Raw genomic sequence first — 17,223 nt, forward strand, 5'->3', positions numbered from 1 at the left:
GGGAAACTGTGCTGCTTGTAGTAAGCTCATCCCTGCCTTTGAGATGGTGATGCGCGCTAAGGACAATGTTTACCACCTCGACTGCTTTGCATGTCAGCTTTGTAATCAGAGGTAAGCACAGTTCATTCTGGCTTCTAAAAAAATGGTAAATCTCCCTTTGTTGGCTATGTGTTTAATGGTGGGAATTGTTTTAGTACCCTTTACTTAAAGCAACTTATCTCAGCATTTGTGTTTTCTGCAACAACTCATTCAAGTCCAGAAACACATCACTGAGAAGGATAAAGGTCTCAGTTCTATCCTTCTGTCCTCAAAGAACTGCATCATAGAACAGGATATGATAGGAGATGAAAACTTAAGTATATGAAAACTTTATAGAAAACTTTCTCTTCTTATTCATTCTTTTCTCTTGTTTTTCTTTTAAAAAGTAAATTTAAAATATCTTTACCATTTGAGCAAACAAATTTGCAAAGGAAAACATACAGAAATTTGTCGCAAGCAGTGTGTATTCATTTTCCTTGTATACAGTTGCTCTATCTCTTGATTTCTAATCTTGAATTTTAACCTTGTTGTATATGTACTTTTAAAGTTGCATCAAAGCTCTTTGGGAACTAGGTTGGATATAGTTATCAGTATCGGAGAGGCAGCATTGAAGGATGGAAAGAATGTTACAGAGGGGATCTAGAAACCTAAATTCCAGTTTGGACTCTCCTTAACAAGATATATGAGCATAAGCCAATCGTTTTAGTCCTCTGGACCCCAGTTTTCTCCTTTATAACAAAACAGAGTTAGATTAGTCCATTTCAGAGAAGTCTCTCATCTCCGAGTATTATGATTTCAATCCATTTTTTCTAAAGTGAAAATTATAACTTTTATTTCTAGTGGGAGTTATATACTATGATACCTGTTTTATGTGATAAATGCAGAGGATACTAGAATATGAAATATAAAATAAATTTCAAAAATTACTGTGCTTGATGGAGTTTAATGAAAATAAATTCAGTACGTTGGTGAAAACACCTGAATGTAATAAATATTCAATTAGTTTTGTCCAGTTCTCAGTTACTGTAATTGGCCTTGTTTTACTGTCAAATGCAGTATCTTCTTATGAGGTGCTGTAGAGTAGTGGAAAGAACATGTGTTTACAGTGATAACTAGATTCAGATTTCAGCCCCACCATGTACTGGCTGTGCAGGCTTGAGTTTGTTGCTTAATTTCTCTGAGTTTGGTTTGTGCATCCTTAAAATGCAGACAATAACACCTATCCTGCAGATTTTGAAAATTAAATGAAAAAAACTTACAAATACGAGGAATATAATAGGTTCTCAAAAATTAGTTTTTACCTTGATATCTGTGATTTATTTTTAACCATATAATATTTCACTAACTTGGTTTTTACACAAGATATCTCTTGCTAAATGTAGATGTTCAGAATGTTACCCGATATACTTCAAGATGTATAATTGACCCAGGAAATAATTCAAGAAGTCACCCTGAAGCATCTTGATTCTTCCCAATAGATATTTGGAATCACAGTAGGTTGATTCAGTCTGTAGTGACATTTAGCCAAAAATAAATTGGCATATGTATATATTTTTATTAAAAAGATAGGACTACAAATACCTGCACATCCTTATAGATTCATTACCTTGCATATGTCTTAAAGGTATATTAATAGTAAATTTAGAATTTTTTTGTTTACTTATCAAATTGATCCACTAAACATTTACTAACAATAGAGGTACCTTTCTTTAGCTCTAATATTTACTGCTTTTCTGCTTATAGAATGTTATAGATTGATGGTGGAAAATTTAGAAAATAAGGATGTAAAATAACATTGTCCCATGTCTCACTACTCTGAAAGAAATTATTTCAATGTTTTGATGTGTAGCTAGTCATACATTTTTCTATGCACATATGACAAGTGATACATAACATATGCTTTATATTATACCCACACTTAAACATCTTAAAGGAAAGTAGCAAGGAAGAATCCTAATATTTGATACTTGTACTTTTTCATTAATATAGTGAGCCTTTTTACCTTCCTTTAAACATTATTTTATGATATTTGAAGCTTTCTTGTGTTTAGCTTTATGGATAGAGCTTCATATATTGTTAAATCAGTCTTTTATCATCAGATGTGTAGGTTTTATCTTCTCGTTTTTGTATTATCAGTATCATCAATTTAATATGGACTTTATAAACAAATACTCAAATCTGTGTCAAGCTAAATTTGCAAGCACATGGTTAATTAGACAAAGCATATAACAGTTTAAAGTTTACTTTATATAGTGCCAAAATGCTCTCCAGAAAAATTATACCAATTATCCTTACTCCAGAAATGAAAAAATAATGCATTCTGTTATAGAAGTTCTAACACTGGGAATTATTATTTTAAAAGATATCCTTGTCACCTTGAGGGATGAAAGATGATATCTTATTATCATTTTAAAATAGCATTTATTTGATTGCTAGTGGCCCTTTGATATTTTTTCTATTAAGAAACTGCCTGTTTATTCCTTTCATCCATTTTTCTATTAAGGCAGACTTACCTATTTTATCCATGTTCTACACAGAAAATTAAAACATCATTCAAGTGCTAAGCCCAGCCTAAATTCTATTATGATGCAAAGTAATTGTAGGTTGTTAATGCTATTTACAAATCGTATATCAATTTTATTTCACCATTGAAATAAAAAGTTGCATTCACAATTAAGTTTGTCTCCTCAGTGGAACTCAGTCAAGTAAGACAAATACTCCTAAATTTTGACTCTAAAACTGTTCACCTTCTTATTGCTGCAAAATACTGTTCTAGTATCATTATTAAAGTACCTAATATATTTCTGTGTGCGCTTCATTTATTACATGCCATAATGGGACTGCATATCTTTAGTGCTGGCTATGCACAATTAGCACTTAGTTATTGTCTTGTCACTTCCATCCCTACAAGACAAACTCCTTTAATGCAAGAAGTCAGCTAATCTTCATCAGTCAAGCAAAGCAGACGAATTGTATTACTCTGAATCCAGAAGGTTTTCAGTACAGGAGACTCTCCTTTTACATTGATGTTTGCTTGGGGAAATCTCCCCAATAAAGTCATTCACCACAGGAGCCTGTACTCATAGTAGCTAAATCATTGTCCCAGTAGTACACCTTTTCAAGTGACACACAAAACCAATGGGTAATTTATAAGCACTTTCCCTTAAGCAAACTTTTTTGATACCTGAAATTGTGATATTATAAATGCTTATGGGTATTATTTAGCAGGGGGAGTCCCTGCTGGCTCAGTGGTAAAGAATCCGCCGGCCAATGCAGGAGACATGGGTTCGATCCCTGGGTCGGGAAGATCCCCTGGAGAAAGAATTAGCAACCCACTCCAGTATTCTTGCCTGGAGAATCCCATGGACAGAGGAGCCTAGTGGACTACAGTCTCTGGGGTCGCAGAAGAGTTGGACACAACTTAGAGATGAAACAACAATAAGAACAATCATTTAGCAAGCCGTTTCATCTTAACTTTTAAATCAAAGTATCAGTAAGATATAAAGCATTGCTGAATGTCTAAAAAAGATAGTAAAAGGATGCCCTGGCGGTCAAGTGGTTACAACTCTGCACTTCCACTGCAGAGGGTGTGGGATCCATCTCTGGTTGAGGAGCTAAAATACCACATACTACATGGCCAAAGATAAATAAATGAAATATTTGAGTAAGGTAATAGTAACAGTGAACTTGCAGGATTGGTGGTCTTCTCTGTCCTTCAAGTAAAAGGGTATGGCTAAAAATGGGCTTCCCCTGGGGCTCAGATGGTAAAGAATCCACCTGCAATACAGGTGACCCATATTCAATCCCTGGATTGGAAAGATCCCCTGGAAAAGGGAATGGCTACCCACTCCAGTATTCTTGCCTAGAGAATCCCATGGACAGAGCAGCCTGGAGGGCTACAGTCCATAGGGTTGCAAAGAGTAGGACACAACTGAATGACCAACACTTCTTCACTTCATGGCTAAAAATGTGTGAATCTGAATTTTAAAATATCCAAAAGTGTATCTATTTTGAAAGGACCAGAAGAAGATTATTTTGAGTACCTTATATGATAACTTTAATCTTATTCAGAATTGGGAAATTCTGGTTAATTTCTTAAAGATGAGTGACCCCCCCACACACCCCCCGGAACCTTCTAGAAAGCTAAGTGATGGTTTTATAAGAGATGAGAAAAAAGTGCTCATTTGTAATGAAATGGCCTCAAATATATATAACTGTGTGACATTTGAAAAAAAAAAAGAAAGCACTGTGCTAGGCTCGGTGGAAACAGAGGTGAATAAATTCTAGTTAGAATTTATCTGCCTTAGAGGTGTTCAGAACTATAGAAGAGACTGGAGATCAAAGAATCACAGAAGAGAAGAGTGCAAACATCTGCTTACTAAATATACAAAGCAGATCTATACTGAGGGAAGAGAGGTCTGTCCCTTTTGTCCTTCTTATGAAAGCATCAAAGGGTTGATGTGCTGGATTTTAAAGGATCCTCTAAGACTGCTTAGGGTGTAGGAAGTGTGTCTGGTAGTGGGGTAGGGGAGGTGACAAAGCCTTGATGCAGTGAGGAAAGGGTTTTCCAGATAGATGGAGCAGAGGGAAGACATGGAGGGGTGAATCCATGTAATGTGTTCTGGAAATGAGCAGAGGCTCAGAGATTGATAGTTGTGGAGTAGTTTGGTGAGGATGTGGAGGAGTAGGGAACAGAGAGGAAATTGTGAAGGTAAGAAGTCAGTGAACTAAAGTCAACATGAATCCAAATTGAAATTATTCATCAAAAATAGCGTTGTTATTTGAAGTATTCAGTTCTAGAATAAGTCTGTCTTCACCAACATTTATGGAACACCCACTTCAAGTGGTAGTATAGTTTATGGTGGTATTTCAAAGGGTTCAGACAAAATTTAACTCAAGGTCATTTACCTCAGCACTGCCACTCTGAGTGGGAAATCTGTTACACATTCATGAGAGAATTTGAAATGCCACAGTAAATTATACACCAAAAAGTAAGTGCTTTGGAAATGATCAGAATGAGTTGATGGGGTCAGGGAATACTTATGGAAGGAATGGAAACTAAAAAGTCTTTATTCATTTATTGAAGTATGTGCATGCTAAGTCATATAGTTTCTGTGTAATAGTATGTAAGTTACAGGTGTACAGTATAGTGTGTGATCAGTTGCTTCAATTGGGTCTGACTCTTTTTGTGACCCTATGGACTGTAGCCCCCCAGGCTTATCTGTCCACGGGATATTCCAAGCAAGAATATTGGAATGGGTTGTCATGCCCTCCTCCAGGAGACCCTCCCGACCCAGGGAATAAATTGTGTCTCCTGCATTGGCAGATGGATTCTTTACTCTGGAGTTGCTGAGGAAGCCCCAATATAGTGATCCACAATTTTAAAGGCCATACTCCATTTAAAATTATTATAAAATATTGGCTATGTTCCTCATGTTGTACAGTATATCCTAGTTGCTTGTTTTATACCTAATAGTTTATACCTCTTAGTCACCTACTCCTATATTTCCGCCCCCCCACCACAAAAAAAAGAATTTCTAGAATTTAAATAGGTAGAAAAAAGGGGAGAAATATCCCTGACTAGGAAACAGCTAAGCAAAGAGGAGAAGATGGTCGGCAGCAAATAATAATGGCAGCAGATTCTCATACAGTGCTGATCAGACATTGTTTTGTTTTATGTGTGCTAGCTCATTTAGTACTCGAAATAACCCAGAAGGAGTCACTATGATTAGCCTCATTTAACAGATGAGGAAATGAAAGTATAGAGAATTTAAATAACTTGCCCAAGATTGCACAGATAGAAAAAGGTAGATTCAAAATTTGAACCAAGAAAGTCTTTTTTAGTCTCTGGACTCAGATCCAGTATGAGGACCCGGGCCTCTTTCAAGATGGGTATTTTCTTTGCTGACTGTGGTGGTGGTTTAGTCGCTAAGTTGTATCTGACTCTTGCAACCCCGTGGACTGCAGCCTGCCAGGCTCCTCTGTCCATGGGTGGAAGTCGCTCAGTCATGTCCGACTGTTTGTGACCCCATGGACTATACAGTCCATGAAATTCTCCAGGCCAGAATACTGGTATGGGTAGCCTTTCCCTTCTCCAGGGGATCTTCCAAACCTGGAGATTGAACCCAGGTCTCCCACGTTGCAGGCGGATTCTTTACCATCTGAGCTTCGAGGGAAGCCCCTGTCCAGGGGTAAGTGGATATAAAGGCGAGTAGATAGAGTGGAATTAAGTGAGGTAGATATTAAATAATTTATAGCAGGATTTGGGATACGGGTAGTGTGGTTTGGTACAGAGAAGATTGTTTCTGTGTGATGACAACTGTGCTGTCACTGGGAAAAGACAATAAATTTGTTCACAAGTGTACAGTGAGTATATAACCTCCACTTCTTACTGAAGTACAGTATCAAAATCTCCATCTTTTAGTAACAGAGGTATGCTAAATAGGACAGTAGAAATATTGGAGATATGGACTAGATTCCTTTTCTTTCCAAAGTGCTGTGGAAATGGAAATTAATTATAATTGACAGTCACTCATCTTAGGGAAGTAAGATGACTAAGTTAACATTTTCATTCTTAGAAAGGATGTCACAAATGAAGGCTTCCTCGCAGAGGCATTTGATAACCTATTTAAAACCACTCTAAGCCCCACATTTTACAGGGATGATTTCTTAATTATACTTACTGTCTGTACTTTTATAGTATCTAAGATTGTATGAATTTAACTATAGTTACTCCAAAATACCAGGTAATTAATTCTATGATTAATTCTTAAACATTAAGATTAGATGGTTTAATAAACTGATTGGGCATCTTTCTATTCCTTAAGATATTTTTTAATGATGCGAGAATTAATTGAACTGACTGTATCACAAACAGTTAGGGTTAGATTATAAAAAAGAATATGTTTATTTTCAAGAATTTTAGCCTGACCTGTTAATACACATACATTCAACATCCTCTGGCCATCACTATTTTTATAATGTTTTTCTGCAAATGCTAAATCTCATCAGAATCTGGTTATAGAACATTGGAAATTAGCCTTTCTTACAAAATCACAGTTGTAGATCATTTTGTTAGATGTCTGATATCTGCATTGCTCTTTCTCTAATTTCGTCATGTTTGTGTATAGAACATTTTAAAGGAGGATAACAGCTCCTGTTGCAAAGCAATCATAATCAGCTCTTAACCAAAGCTTTCAAGGCTGTTTTAAGTTTTATATGTGTGACATTCCTCACCTGTGTTCTGTTTCATTTTGACCTTTAAGTATAAACTGATACACACATAAAATGTACTTTATCCAGTTGACAACATATGAGTAACAACATATTTCAGGAAGGAATATTTTAGATGAATTCCATTTATATCTCTCTGAATGATAGGCACTCTTTTTTAAAGGTCCATACTTTATTATTCTGTTTCTGTTTTGTAGATAGTTTATTGTGTCATAGTTTAGATTCCACGTGTAAGTGATATCATATGATATTTGTCTTTCTTTGCCTGACTTAAGTCACTTAGTATGATAATCTCTAGGTTACTCCATGTTGCTGCAAATGGCATTATGTCATTCTTCTTTATGGCTGAGTAGTATTCCAGAGAGAGAGAGAGAGAGAGAGAGAGAGAGTGTGTGTGTGTGTGTGTGTGTGTGTACACGCACCATATCTTCTTTATCCATTCCTGTGTTGATGGACATTGAAATGTTTCCATTTCTTGGCTATTGTGAATAATAAAAGCTTGAATCTTGAATCCAAAGAGATCAGGGTGCTTTTCATTCCTCTACCATACATGTTCTAGCTATGGAACACTGAGCAGGTTTTAAAAATTCTGGAGAAGGCGTTAGGTTTTTCATCTGAAAAGGACAATGTTAATATTTTATCGGTTGGATTTAAGGAATAAATGCAATGACTATATCTATATACATGTTCAGCCTTAGTACATGGTAAGTACTTTATAAGAGGTGTTTATTTTAATTACCTACATTCCAAACATTGAGGAAAGGCTTTACACGCTACGTTTATACTCTTTACTACCAACTTAGAAAAGTTACTGATGTTGAAGACAAAAATCCTGAAGTTTCATTTTTAATATTGTGAGTAGAAGGTTGGGATTTGAACTCAATTCATTGCAAATGTCTCTCTGCCTTAGATATACTTCTTATTTTAACATTCCTACTGAGCTGGTGATGGACAGGGAGGCCTGGCATGCTGCTGTCCATGGGGTCTCAAAGAGTTGGACACGACTGAGCAGCTGAACTTGAACCATTCATTGATGTAACTGTTTTATCTTACCCACAGAGAAATGACTCAGAGAAAGTATAAAATACATCCTATATCTTGCGTTGGGTAGGTGAGAACCACAGCACTCAGTACCAAATCCCCAGGCTCTCGGTTCAGTGCTTTTGTTGATATAATTACTCTGACTTTATTAATCTACAAATAAAATTACCTACATTTCAAGGCCCCTGAAGGTAAGAATGGCATGACACAACATGGCAAAACAAAATTTTTTTTAAATTACATTTTTATTTGATAGCAAATAGAATTTAGAGACTTATTTTAAAAATTAAAGCATAATTTTAGTACAGAGTTGAAAAAGTATTTCTAGTTTAGTTGGTTTTTAGGAAAAGATAAGATTCAATAACATGAGCTGGAACACAAGAATATTTTATTAAAATTGTTTTTGATGTGATATTTTATTAGTTTATTAATCAGTTCAAATTAATTTCATCATTAATAGAAAGTGAAAAATTTGAACGGTAATCAAATGTATTCTGCACGTTATTTTATATAATCTCACATGAAAGAAAAGTATCTAATTTGCCTATTTAGGCCTGCCCAACAAAAGAAATATTTCCTTTTATTCAACATATCCTAATGATCAGGATAATCTACAAAAACTGGTTTATCTAAACACCACGTTTTAAGCACTATATTTCATGTTTATAGTTTGCAACTAATAAAGAGAAGATATACTTGAAGTCCAGACTTGAATGTCCATTGTATCGAATAGCCTTGACCACAAACAACTGCAGGATTTCAAGATCAGGGCATAGCCTGTACTTTCAATCAGTATCATCAGCAGGCAGTAATCCTGGGGAAAAAAAGTAAATTCCACAAATAAACAGACCAATCTTCCTTTAAGAGGAAAGCTAATTCTTTTCAATCTACTTTTTTTATTACACTATTTTCCCCTCTATCTACTTAGCTAGAATAAGGATAAATTTCCAAAGCTACCCAGTTGGAAAATAAATAGGTTCACTGTTTGTCTAGCATTCCAATCTTTGCAAATGTAAATCAGCCCAACTGCTCCTCATTTAAACCTTCAACTTCACAAAACATTAAAGTGTGGCTTTCATGACACAGTTTAATCTATCCACTAAGATTTCTGCCTAAACATCATTTGAAATTGACTATCTGATAAAGAGGGACCACTATCAAAGGTCAGTGAGGTCAACTTGTACAATTACAAGTAGTTTTACTGGGTCAACTCTACCAGACAGTGCTGTTTGAAGGTTAAATTGTTACAATTAAAAATATATACAGATCTCCCCAGAGTTTCTTTATTGTTAAATGTACCGGAAACAGCACAGGCATTTACTTCTGACCTTAATTGTGTCCAAAGTGTCACCACTGGGAAATTATACAAAAAGAGCACTTATTAAAAACATTACGATCTTGCACATTAAACAATGCTTTATAGAATAAAATTTATAATTAGCTACTAGAAACTAGTTTATTTATCACATCAGTATTAAGAGGTTCATCAGGTTACTCCTTTAGGTCTAATTGGAAGTACTCTAAGAAATCCACTTACTATTTCATAGTTAGTGAACTTGCCACAAACAAAGCACCATGGCCCAGCATCTAAGTCTGATGCTAAAACAGCTTTCAGTTCAGAACAATCACTTCCAAATTACCAGAATTTAATCACATTTTAATAACAGGAAATAAAAGGAAGCTTTAAATGAGAAGCTCTAAAATTGGCTATTCTCTAATCATTTGATTCATTTTAATGTTTTTACTTTTTTTTTAATAAAGTAGATAAATGGTCAGTGATGAAAGCTTCCATAATCACTGCCATGAAATGTTATTATTCTTTCTTTTATGTGTGTGTTAGTTGCATAGTCATGTCCGAGTCTTTGTGACCCCATATACTGTAGCCCATCAGGCTCCTCTGCCTATGGAATTTTCCAGGCAAGAATACTGGAGTGGGTAGCCGTTCTCTTCTCCAGGGTACCTTCCTGATCCAGCGATCAAACCCAGGTCTCCCATATTAATGAGTGTAAATACAGGTTAGTTCTTTTTTTCTTTCCAATATATGTGAAAAAAATATAACCTATGCTGCTCAAGGTGTTTTCCTCAATGTTCTTATGATTTTTATGTATAAAAGTAGGATCTCAAATTTTGTGTGCAGTGTTTTATTAAATGACCTGGATGGTTTAATTTTGACAATAAAATTAAGCCAAAGTTTCAAACTCAGGGAATTACCATATGAAATGATGATTAGGAAAAGAAATCTTCAAAATTAGAGATCTGAATGAAGTCATCTTAACCATTTTATTTTTATAAATATTTTCAGATTTTGTGTTGGAGATAAATTTTTCCTAAAGAATAACATGATCCTTTGCCAGACGGACTACGAGGAAGGTTTAATGAAAGAAGGTTATGCACCCCAGGTTCGCTGATCTATCAACATCACCCCATTAAGAATACAAAGCACTACATTCTTTTATCTTTTTTTGCTCCACGTGTATATACGAATTGACACGGGAACCAACTGAATAGCGTAGATATAGGAAAGCAGGATGGTTATATGGAATAAAAGGCGGACTGCATCTGTATGTAGTGAAATTGCCCCAGTTCAGAGTTGAATGTTTATTATTAAAGAAAAAAGTAATGTACATATTGCTGGATTTTTTTGCTTGCTATTCGTTTTTTTGTGTCACTTGGCATGAGATGTTTATTTTGGACTATTGTATATAATGTATTGTAATATTTGAAGCACAAATGTAATACAGTTTTATTGTGTTACCATTTGTGTTCTGTTTGCTTCTTTGTATTGTTGCATTTAGTACAATCAGTGTTTAAACTTACTGTATATTTATGCTTTCTGTATCTACCAGCTATTTTAAATGAGCTGTAACTTTCTAGTAAAGAATTGAAGATCAAATCTCACTAATAATACGTATAGATTAAACAAGTCTATCATCATTAAAAATACAGAAAAAGAAAGACACACAAAGCATTTTAGCAACATCCACTATTATTGCCGCTATAATTTAGAGTCTTTATCAGTGTTCTCATTTATAACCCCCTATTTTCAGGGGGTTAAAGATCAGCTTTAAAATAATGCATAAAAATTTCATCTTAAAGCACTTTCATTTTTTACCAATGTGAAAAGTGCCATTTTTAGAATAACTTTAAAGCTTAACAGTTTTCCTTTTAATATCCTTTTTTGTGCTCTTTACCTAGTCAATGGTTTGGTTTTGTTTCCTTCAGCGCCATTCACCCCTTATGTGAACTAGTGCCTTTGGGTATCATTTAAAATTTTCCAAAGGGTTACTTTAAAAAAGTGTTACTGCAATTATGAGATAATCTTAAAATGATAAATTTCTTGTGCAAATTTTGCCCAGACCTCTCCATAAGAGCTAAGGGTATAATAACATTATGGCTTGAAGCATCTCTGGCACTAAAAGGTTTTGAGTGTGAATCTACTGAAATCATGATAATGCACATTGAAGCTATGATGATATTTGAGAATTGAAGTCACTTTTGATCAGAGCAATGTAGTGCTCACAGAATCTTCTAGAAGAGAAACAAAGGGATTGATAAAGAGCTGAGAACTGGTGATTATATATTTTTCTGTATTTACCTGCCACTTATTTTAATGTTCCAAAGTGAACACTTTCAAAGTTTGATGTGTCTTACTCTTCCTTGCTTTCTCTAAGTAATTACCATTCAGAATTGATCACACTTAGGCTGAAATCTGTCATTCCATTTTTGAAAGGTGAAAAATTAATCCCTTACCTACATGATAGCTGATAAAGAGGAAAGCTTTCTAGAAAGAAAAATTATGGAGACTGATTATTTAAATTACAATTAAGGAAATAAAGATGAAACTGTGTTCCCTTCTTCTGGGTTGTTCACACTTTGCTTCTTTGCTTCTGCTCCCTGTATTCAAACTATTCAACAGACCTAATTCCATAACAGGCACAATGAAGCATATTTTACTAGAGCAAATTTTAGTTCTGTGGGCTTTCTTTTTTATATATATATATTGATCACTTGTATAGGAAACAATATTTCCCAGTGTTAGTTGCATCCCTACTTTGTACTGCTGAATATGCACTGCAGATGAAAGTTAAATGTGATACCTGAATTCTTGATTTGGGGCCAAAATATTAAACTGAAAATAACTCTGGTGTGGATTTGAGTTGTTTTAAAACAAAGCTTTACTATGAACATGCATGTGGATCTGGATATCGCCTCTCATTTATAGGAAGATGGTTCTGTGAAAAGTGAATGGTATGTATTTTTACAAAGGATTCATGGTTAACAGTGTTCAAGTCATGTGTCTTCCAAATTTGAGATATACCCCAGAGATGTTTCAAAAATAGCAGTACGCGGTCCACAAAATTATTATTTTAGCCTTAGAAACTTAAACATTTGTTTCATGAAAAGACTTGCATAGACAAAACCAAAAAGAAACAAAAATGAACAAACAGGAGGAAGGTGGGGGAGATATGTGAAAAGTGGTTTTACTAAAGCAGCCCTCCTAGTCCCCATTAAGAGCTGTTTGAAATTCATGTGTAAAATTCAAATTGTCAGTATCTTTTTGCAAATGATCTTTTTTATATTTAAATGCTTTTGCGTATGTTTATCAATATGTCAAAATACTTGTAAATTGGAAACAAACTTCTCTCAGCTTCTTGAAGCTGTTCCATTATTCCTGCTACCCAAAGACCAAACAAGGTTTTTACTGCCTTTTCTTTTGCTTAATCCTTTGGGAATTCATTCTTATGCTTTTTCTATAAACAAAATGACTCACCTGGATTAAAGATTAAGGCCTTAATCTCCTTAGATTATCTTTAATCTCCATAAAATGGTGGAACAAGATAGAAATAGGCCATCTGACAGCTAACTGCCTGAAAATAGTAGCATTTTTGACCTGAAGTACTAAGCTTATTGTCTTGACTCCTCAGAGTCCCTGAACTGTTGTCAACTTTCCTCTTTGTGTTGTGTAACCCTGACGTCATTTAGCTTATTGTCTGAAGGCTCCAGTAGGACACCTCCGATGGAGCTTTGGTTTCCTCAAGCAGCGAAAGCTGCCTACGTGCATCTCATGTAGACTGACTGTGATGAAGGACCACGCTCCTCCACCCACCAGAGTGCTGGCTGAGTTGAAAAGCTGACCTGTGTTTGTAATTTCACTTCCATCTTGCTTAATAAATATCTGCTGGCTTCTTTCATTCACTTTTTTATATTTGGATTTATGTTTTTAATAACAGGGGCATCACACTATTTGATTGTGCTTAATTGGCAAAAGTCTAAGATGATATCTAGAAAGCATAGTATGCAAAAGGAAAAAGTGTATAAGGACATTTACTTTCAAAAGGTATTAATAGATCAGAAGCAGAAAAAAGTACCCCAAATGCTTTCTCCAAATGTTATATGCAGGATCTCCAATTTAGGTAGTCTATTGCTATTTACTTCTGTGCAGAAAATAAAACTGTCAAAATGAAGGTAGCAATTGGTGGATATAAATTTGTACGTTTATACAAATTTTAAGTGATCTTTCTGAAAGCAACCATGTTGCTCTTGTCAGACTAAATTTCAGATTTCCTCACTCCTGCATAATGAATTAAAACACAAAACTCAACTAAATCCTACCTCTTCAAGGAAGAAATGTTTTACCTTCACTGAACCAGGGTGCTGAAAATTACATCTGTAGTCAAACAGACTTGCAAGTGGTTTCCTTTTAACTGTCACTTGAGGCAAACCACTCTCTGACTAGTCATTTAAACAATTTCATAGAAATGATACAGGCCAAACATATTTAGTGTTCACTTAACTAAGTTGGGAAAACAATCTGCATGTTTATTGTAATAGACCATTAACGCTGAATACAGTTTTAGCCAAAAGCCCTTTGATTATTACTTTTTCTTTAAAAATGCCATTACAGATACTTCCTAAATGTGATTTTAATGCAAGGCAAGGTAAATGGGAGCAAAGCTTTAATACAGCCATTTTTTCACGTGACATTAATTGAGTACCTACTATGTAACATGTCTTGCCCTGTGTCCTCAACCTCCTGAGGGTTGTCTTAGGATACTTCCTACGTTCAACCACCTCAGGGAGTCTTTGCACTGATTTGTCCTTATCTCAAACCTAGCAGCAATGAGCACACAAAAGCACATACCATCTTCTACCTATTCAGCCCGTCATTGATATGAAAGCCCCAGAAAATATCTCAAGTAATCAATGTGTTCAGAGAATTATTTCACACAAATTACTCATTAACTCAATAGCACATAATAAAAACGAACATCAATTAATTAATGAGTCACCCTCAGATCACTATGATGACAATAGCGCTCTGTTGAAACAGCGATTATAAATGGAGCTGCCTCCATTCATTGTTTGCAATTGGCCTATTATTTGACTGAAACTAGGGTCATATTTAACACATCCCTGTAGGTAATTGTGTGATTAGTATCATAAATGAAGAATTCTGAAAGTCTACTACAAATAAAACAATATACATCATTGAAAAAAAAAAATCAAGAAAAATCTCATTTTTTGCCGTAGCTTCTTTTGAAGCCAAGTTACTGGAAGAGTATCATTACCTTTCTAAAAAGTATATTTTTATATTTACAATCAAGATGTAAAACTTTCATGTTGAACACTGTGGATTAGCTGCTAAAACACAAGTACAGTTTTATAATGTTTTAGCATACATATAATGTCAGAAAACTTTCACAACCACTAAAATATGCACGACAGTTTTGAAACATTTAGCAACCCCCCTCCCAAAAAAAGGACATTTTTGCCTTTGGGGACCCAGGTTGGGTAGGGTGTGTGGGGACTGGCAGTAATAGGGAACAAGATTAAAAGAAAAACCAAATATTACAAAGTCACCAACTAAAGTTTTCCAACTATCATAGTAAATGCCATTTCACTAAGCTTATAGAATAATTATAACAGTTCCCTTAGGTAAGAAAGAAACATCTGTTGGCAACACTACCAGGTGTTAACAATTACACATACTGAAATTTTTTAAAATGTTGTTAATTAAAAGAATTCTGTTTCCTGAAAAGGAAATTCAAAGATATTCCTGTTAGGAGCATGCCAATCAATGTAATGCTCAACATTGTAAAGCCCAAGTCCTCTTGGATCAGCTAGGTTTTTGTTTGGTTCAGATCATTGCAATCAAACGTGAATTAGAATTCATTGCACTTTTTACACAATGGGTATTCTGGGCTGAGGAGCTGAATACTCCTGAAATTGGCATAGCAGATATTTTGGCTTGATTGGCAAGGTGGTCATCATTAACTATACCAAATTTAATGGACACAGTACAAAGAAAAATAGGAGCAAGAGGCATTCACATAATAGATGATACAAATCTTTTTTAACCCTGTTTCTGCAAAAGACTTTAAATCACATAAAAGAAAACAGTCCATTTTTAACACTTAATATTATATGCCTCATTATCAGTAGTGTCTAATAATAGCTAACACTTACTCAACACTTAGGGGCTTCCACAATGGCTCAAGCAATAAAGAATCACCTACAATGCAGGAGACATGGGTTTGATCCCCGGGTTGGGAAGATCCCCTGGAAAAGGAAATGGCAACCCACTCCAGTATTCTTGTCTGGAAAATCCCATGAACAGAGGAGCCTGGTGGGTTACAGCCTGTGGGGTTGCAAAGAGTTGGCCATGACTGAGCACACGCAGGCACACACATGCCTACTAAACACGGCATGTATTGGGTTTTCATTACATGTGAACTCCCTCACATCATAGGTTCTATTTATCCTTATTTTGCAGATTTTAAATGAAAGTAAACAGATTACTTGTCCAAGGTCATACACTAAATAGATTTAAATATAAGTTTTCTGACTCCGGAGCTTAACCGGTGCACTGTTTCATAGTCTTTTCATTCTTGTTACTATTATTTTGTCATTGGCATCATCATCATTATTATTACGTTCTAGCCAAAAACTAGAAGTAATCTGTGCTTGAGCAAAAGTTCCAAACATTTCAGAGTGAATGCTATCTTTAAAGATGAAATAAGAGTGATCAGTTCAGTTCAGTTCACTCAGTCATGTCCGACTCTTTGCAACCCCCTGAACTGCCACATACCAGGCCTCCCTTATGTTTTCCCTTATGTTTTCAATCAATCCACTTGGTAGTTCCGTCTTTCAACCTTTAAGTAATTTATTTGAAACTGCCAAGCTAGGAATAACAGAGAAGTGAAAAGGCAATGGCAACCCACTCCAGTACTCTTGCCTGGAAAATCCCATGGATGGAGGAGCCTGGTAGGCTGCAGTCTATGGGGTCGCTAAGAGTCGGACACGTCTGAGCGAGTTCCCTTTCACTTTTCACTTTCATGCGTTGAAGCAGGAAATGGCAACCCACTCCAATGTTCTTGCCTGGAGAATCCCAGGGACGGGAGAGCCTGGTGGGCTTCCGTCTATGGAGTTGCACAGAGTCGGACATGACTGAAGTGACTTAGCAGCAGTAGCAGCAAAGGAGTACTGTGTCAGAAACAAGAGGCAGTCACCGTAGACTGGAGAGCATGAGTAGAAACCTTCAATTTTCTGCATCAGTATTGAAAATGCAGTGATGAGGTGAGGCTAGACTGCTCTCAGAAGTCAAAACATTGAAAGTGTGTTACCTGTCTGATTTTTTATAACTTACTTCCATAAGATAACATGAAACAAACTGAAAGTCAGAAGAGCAATCTGTGTCGAACAGTGTTTCCACTGGGCTAAAATACACAAGACGTCGGGGATGTTTGGTCCAGATCAGTGGCCAAAGAATTCAGGAATTCTCTAGTTTCCGATTTACAGTGGCAAACAAGGTTGAAGCCATAGAAGACAAAGTGCATGTGTGCTCGGTTGTGTCCGACCCTGTAACATCATGCACTGTAGCCTACCAGGCTCTTCCATCCATGTATTTCC

The 17,223-nt window shown here is 35.6% G+C and overlaps 1 protein-coding gene across 1 annotated transcript in view; it reads left to right on the plus strand.

Moving 5' to 3' along the window:
- Nucleotides 1–10,721, plus strand: part of LMO3 (LIM domain only 3) — a 56,892-nt gene extending 46,171 nt beyond the window's left edge. The window contains exons 3-4 of the mRNA XM_068971857.1: nucleotides 1–111; nucleotides 10,616–10,721. The exon at nucleotides 1–111 is cut by the window's left edge and continues 15 nt beyond it. Of these exons, the coding sequence (XP_068827958.1) occupies nucleotides 1–111; nucleotides 10,616–10,721 (217 nt within the window). The remainder of the gene's footprint in view (nucleotides 112–10,615) is intronic.
- Nucleotides 10,722–17,223: the final 6,502 nt, after the last annotated feature.

The sequence above is a fragment of the Capricornis sumatraensis genome, chromosome 4 (genome assembly GCF_032405125.1).
Source record: "Capricornis sumatraensis isolate serow.1 chromosome 4, serow.2, whole genome shotgun sequence".
Taxonomy (NCBI): domain Eukaryota; kingdom Metazoa; phylum Chordata; class Mammalia; order Artiodactyla; family Bovidae; genus Capricornis; species Capricornis sumatraensis.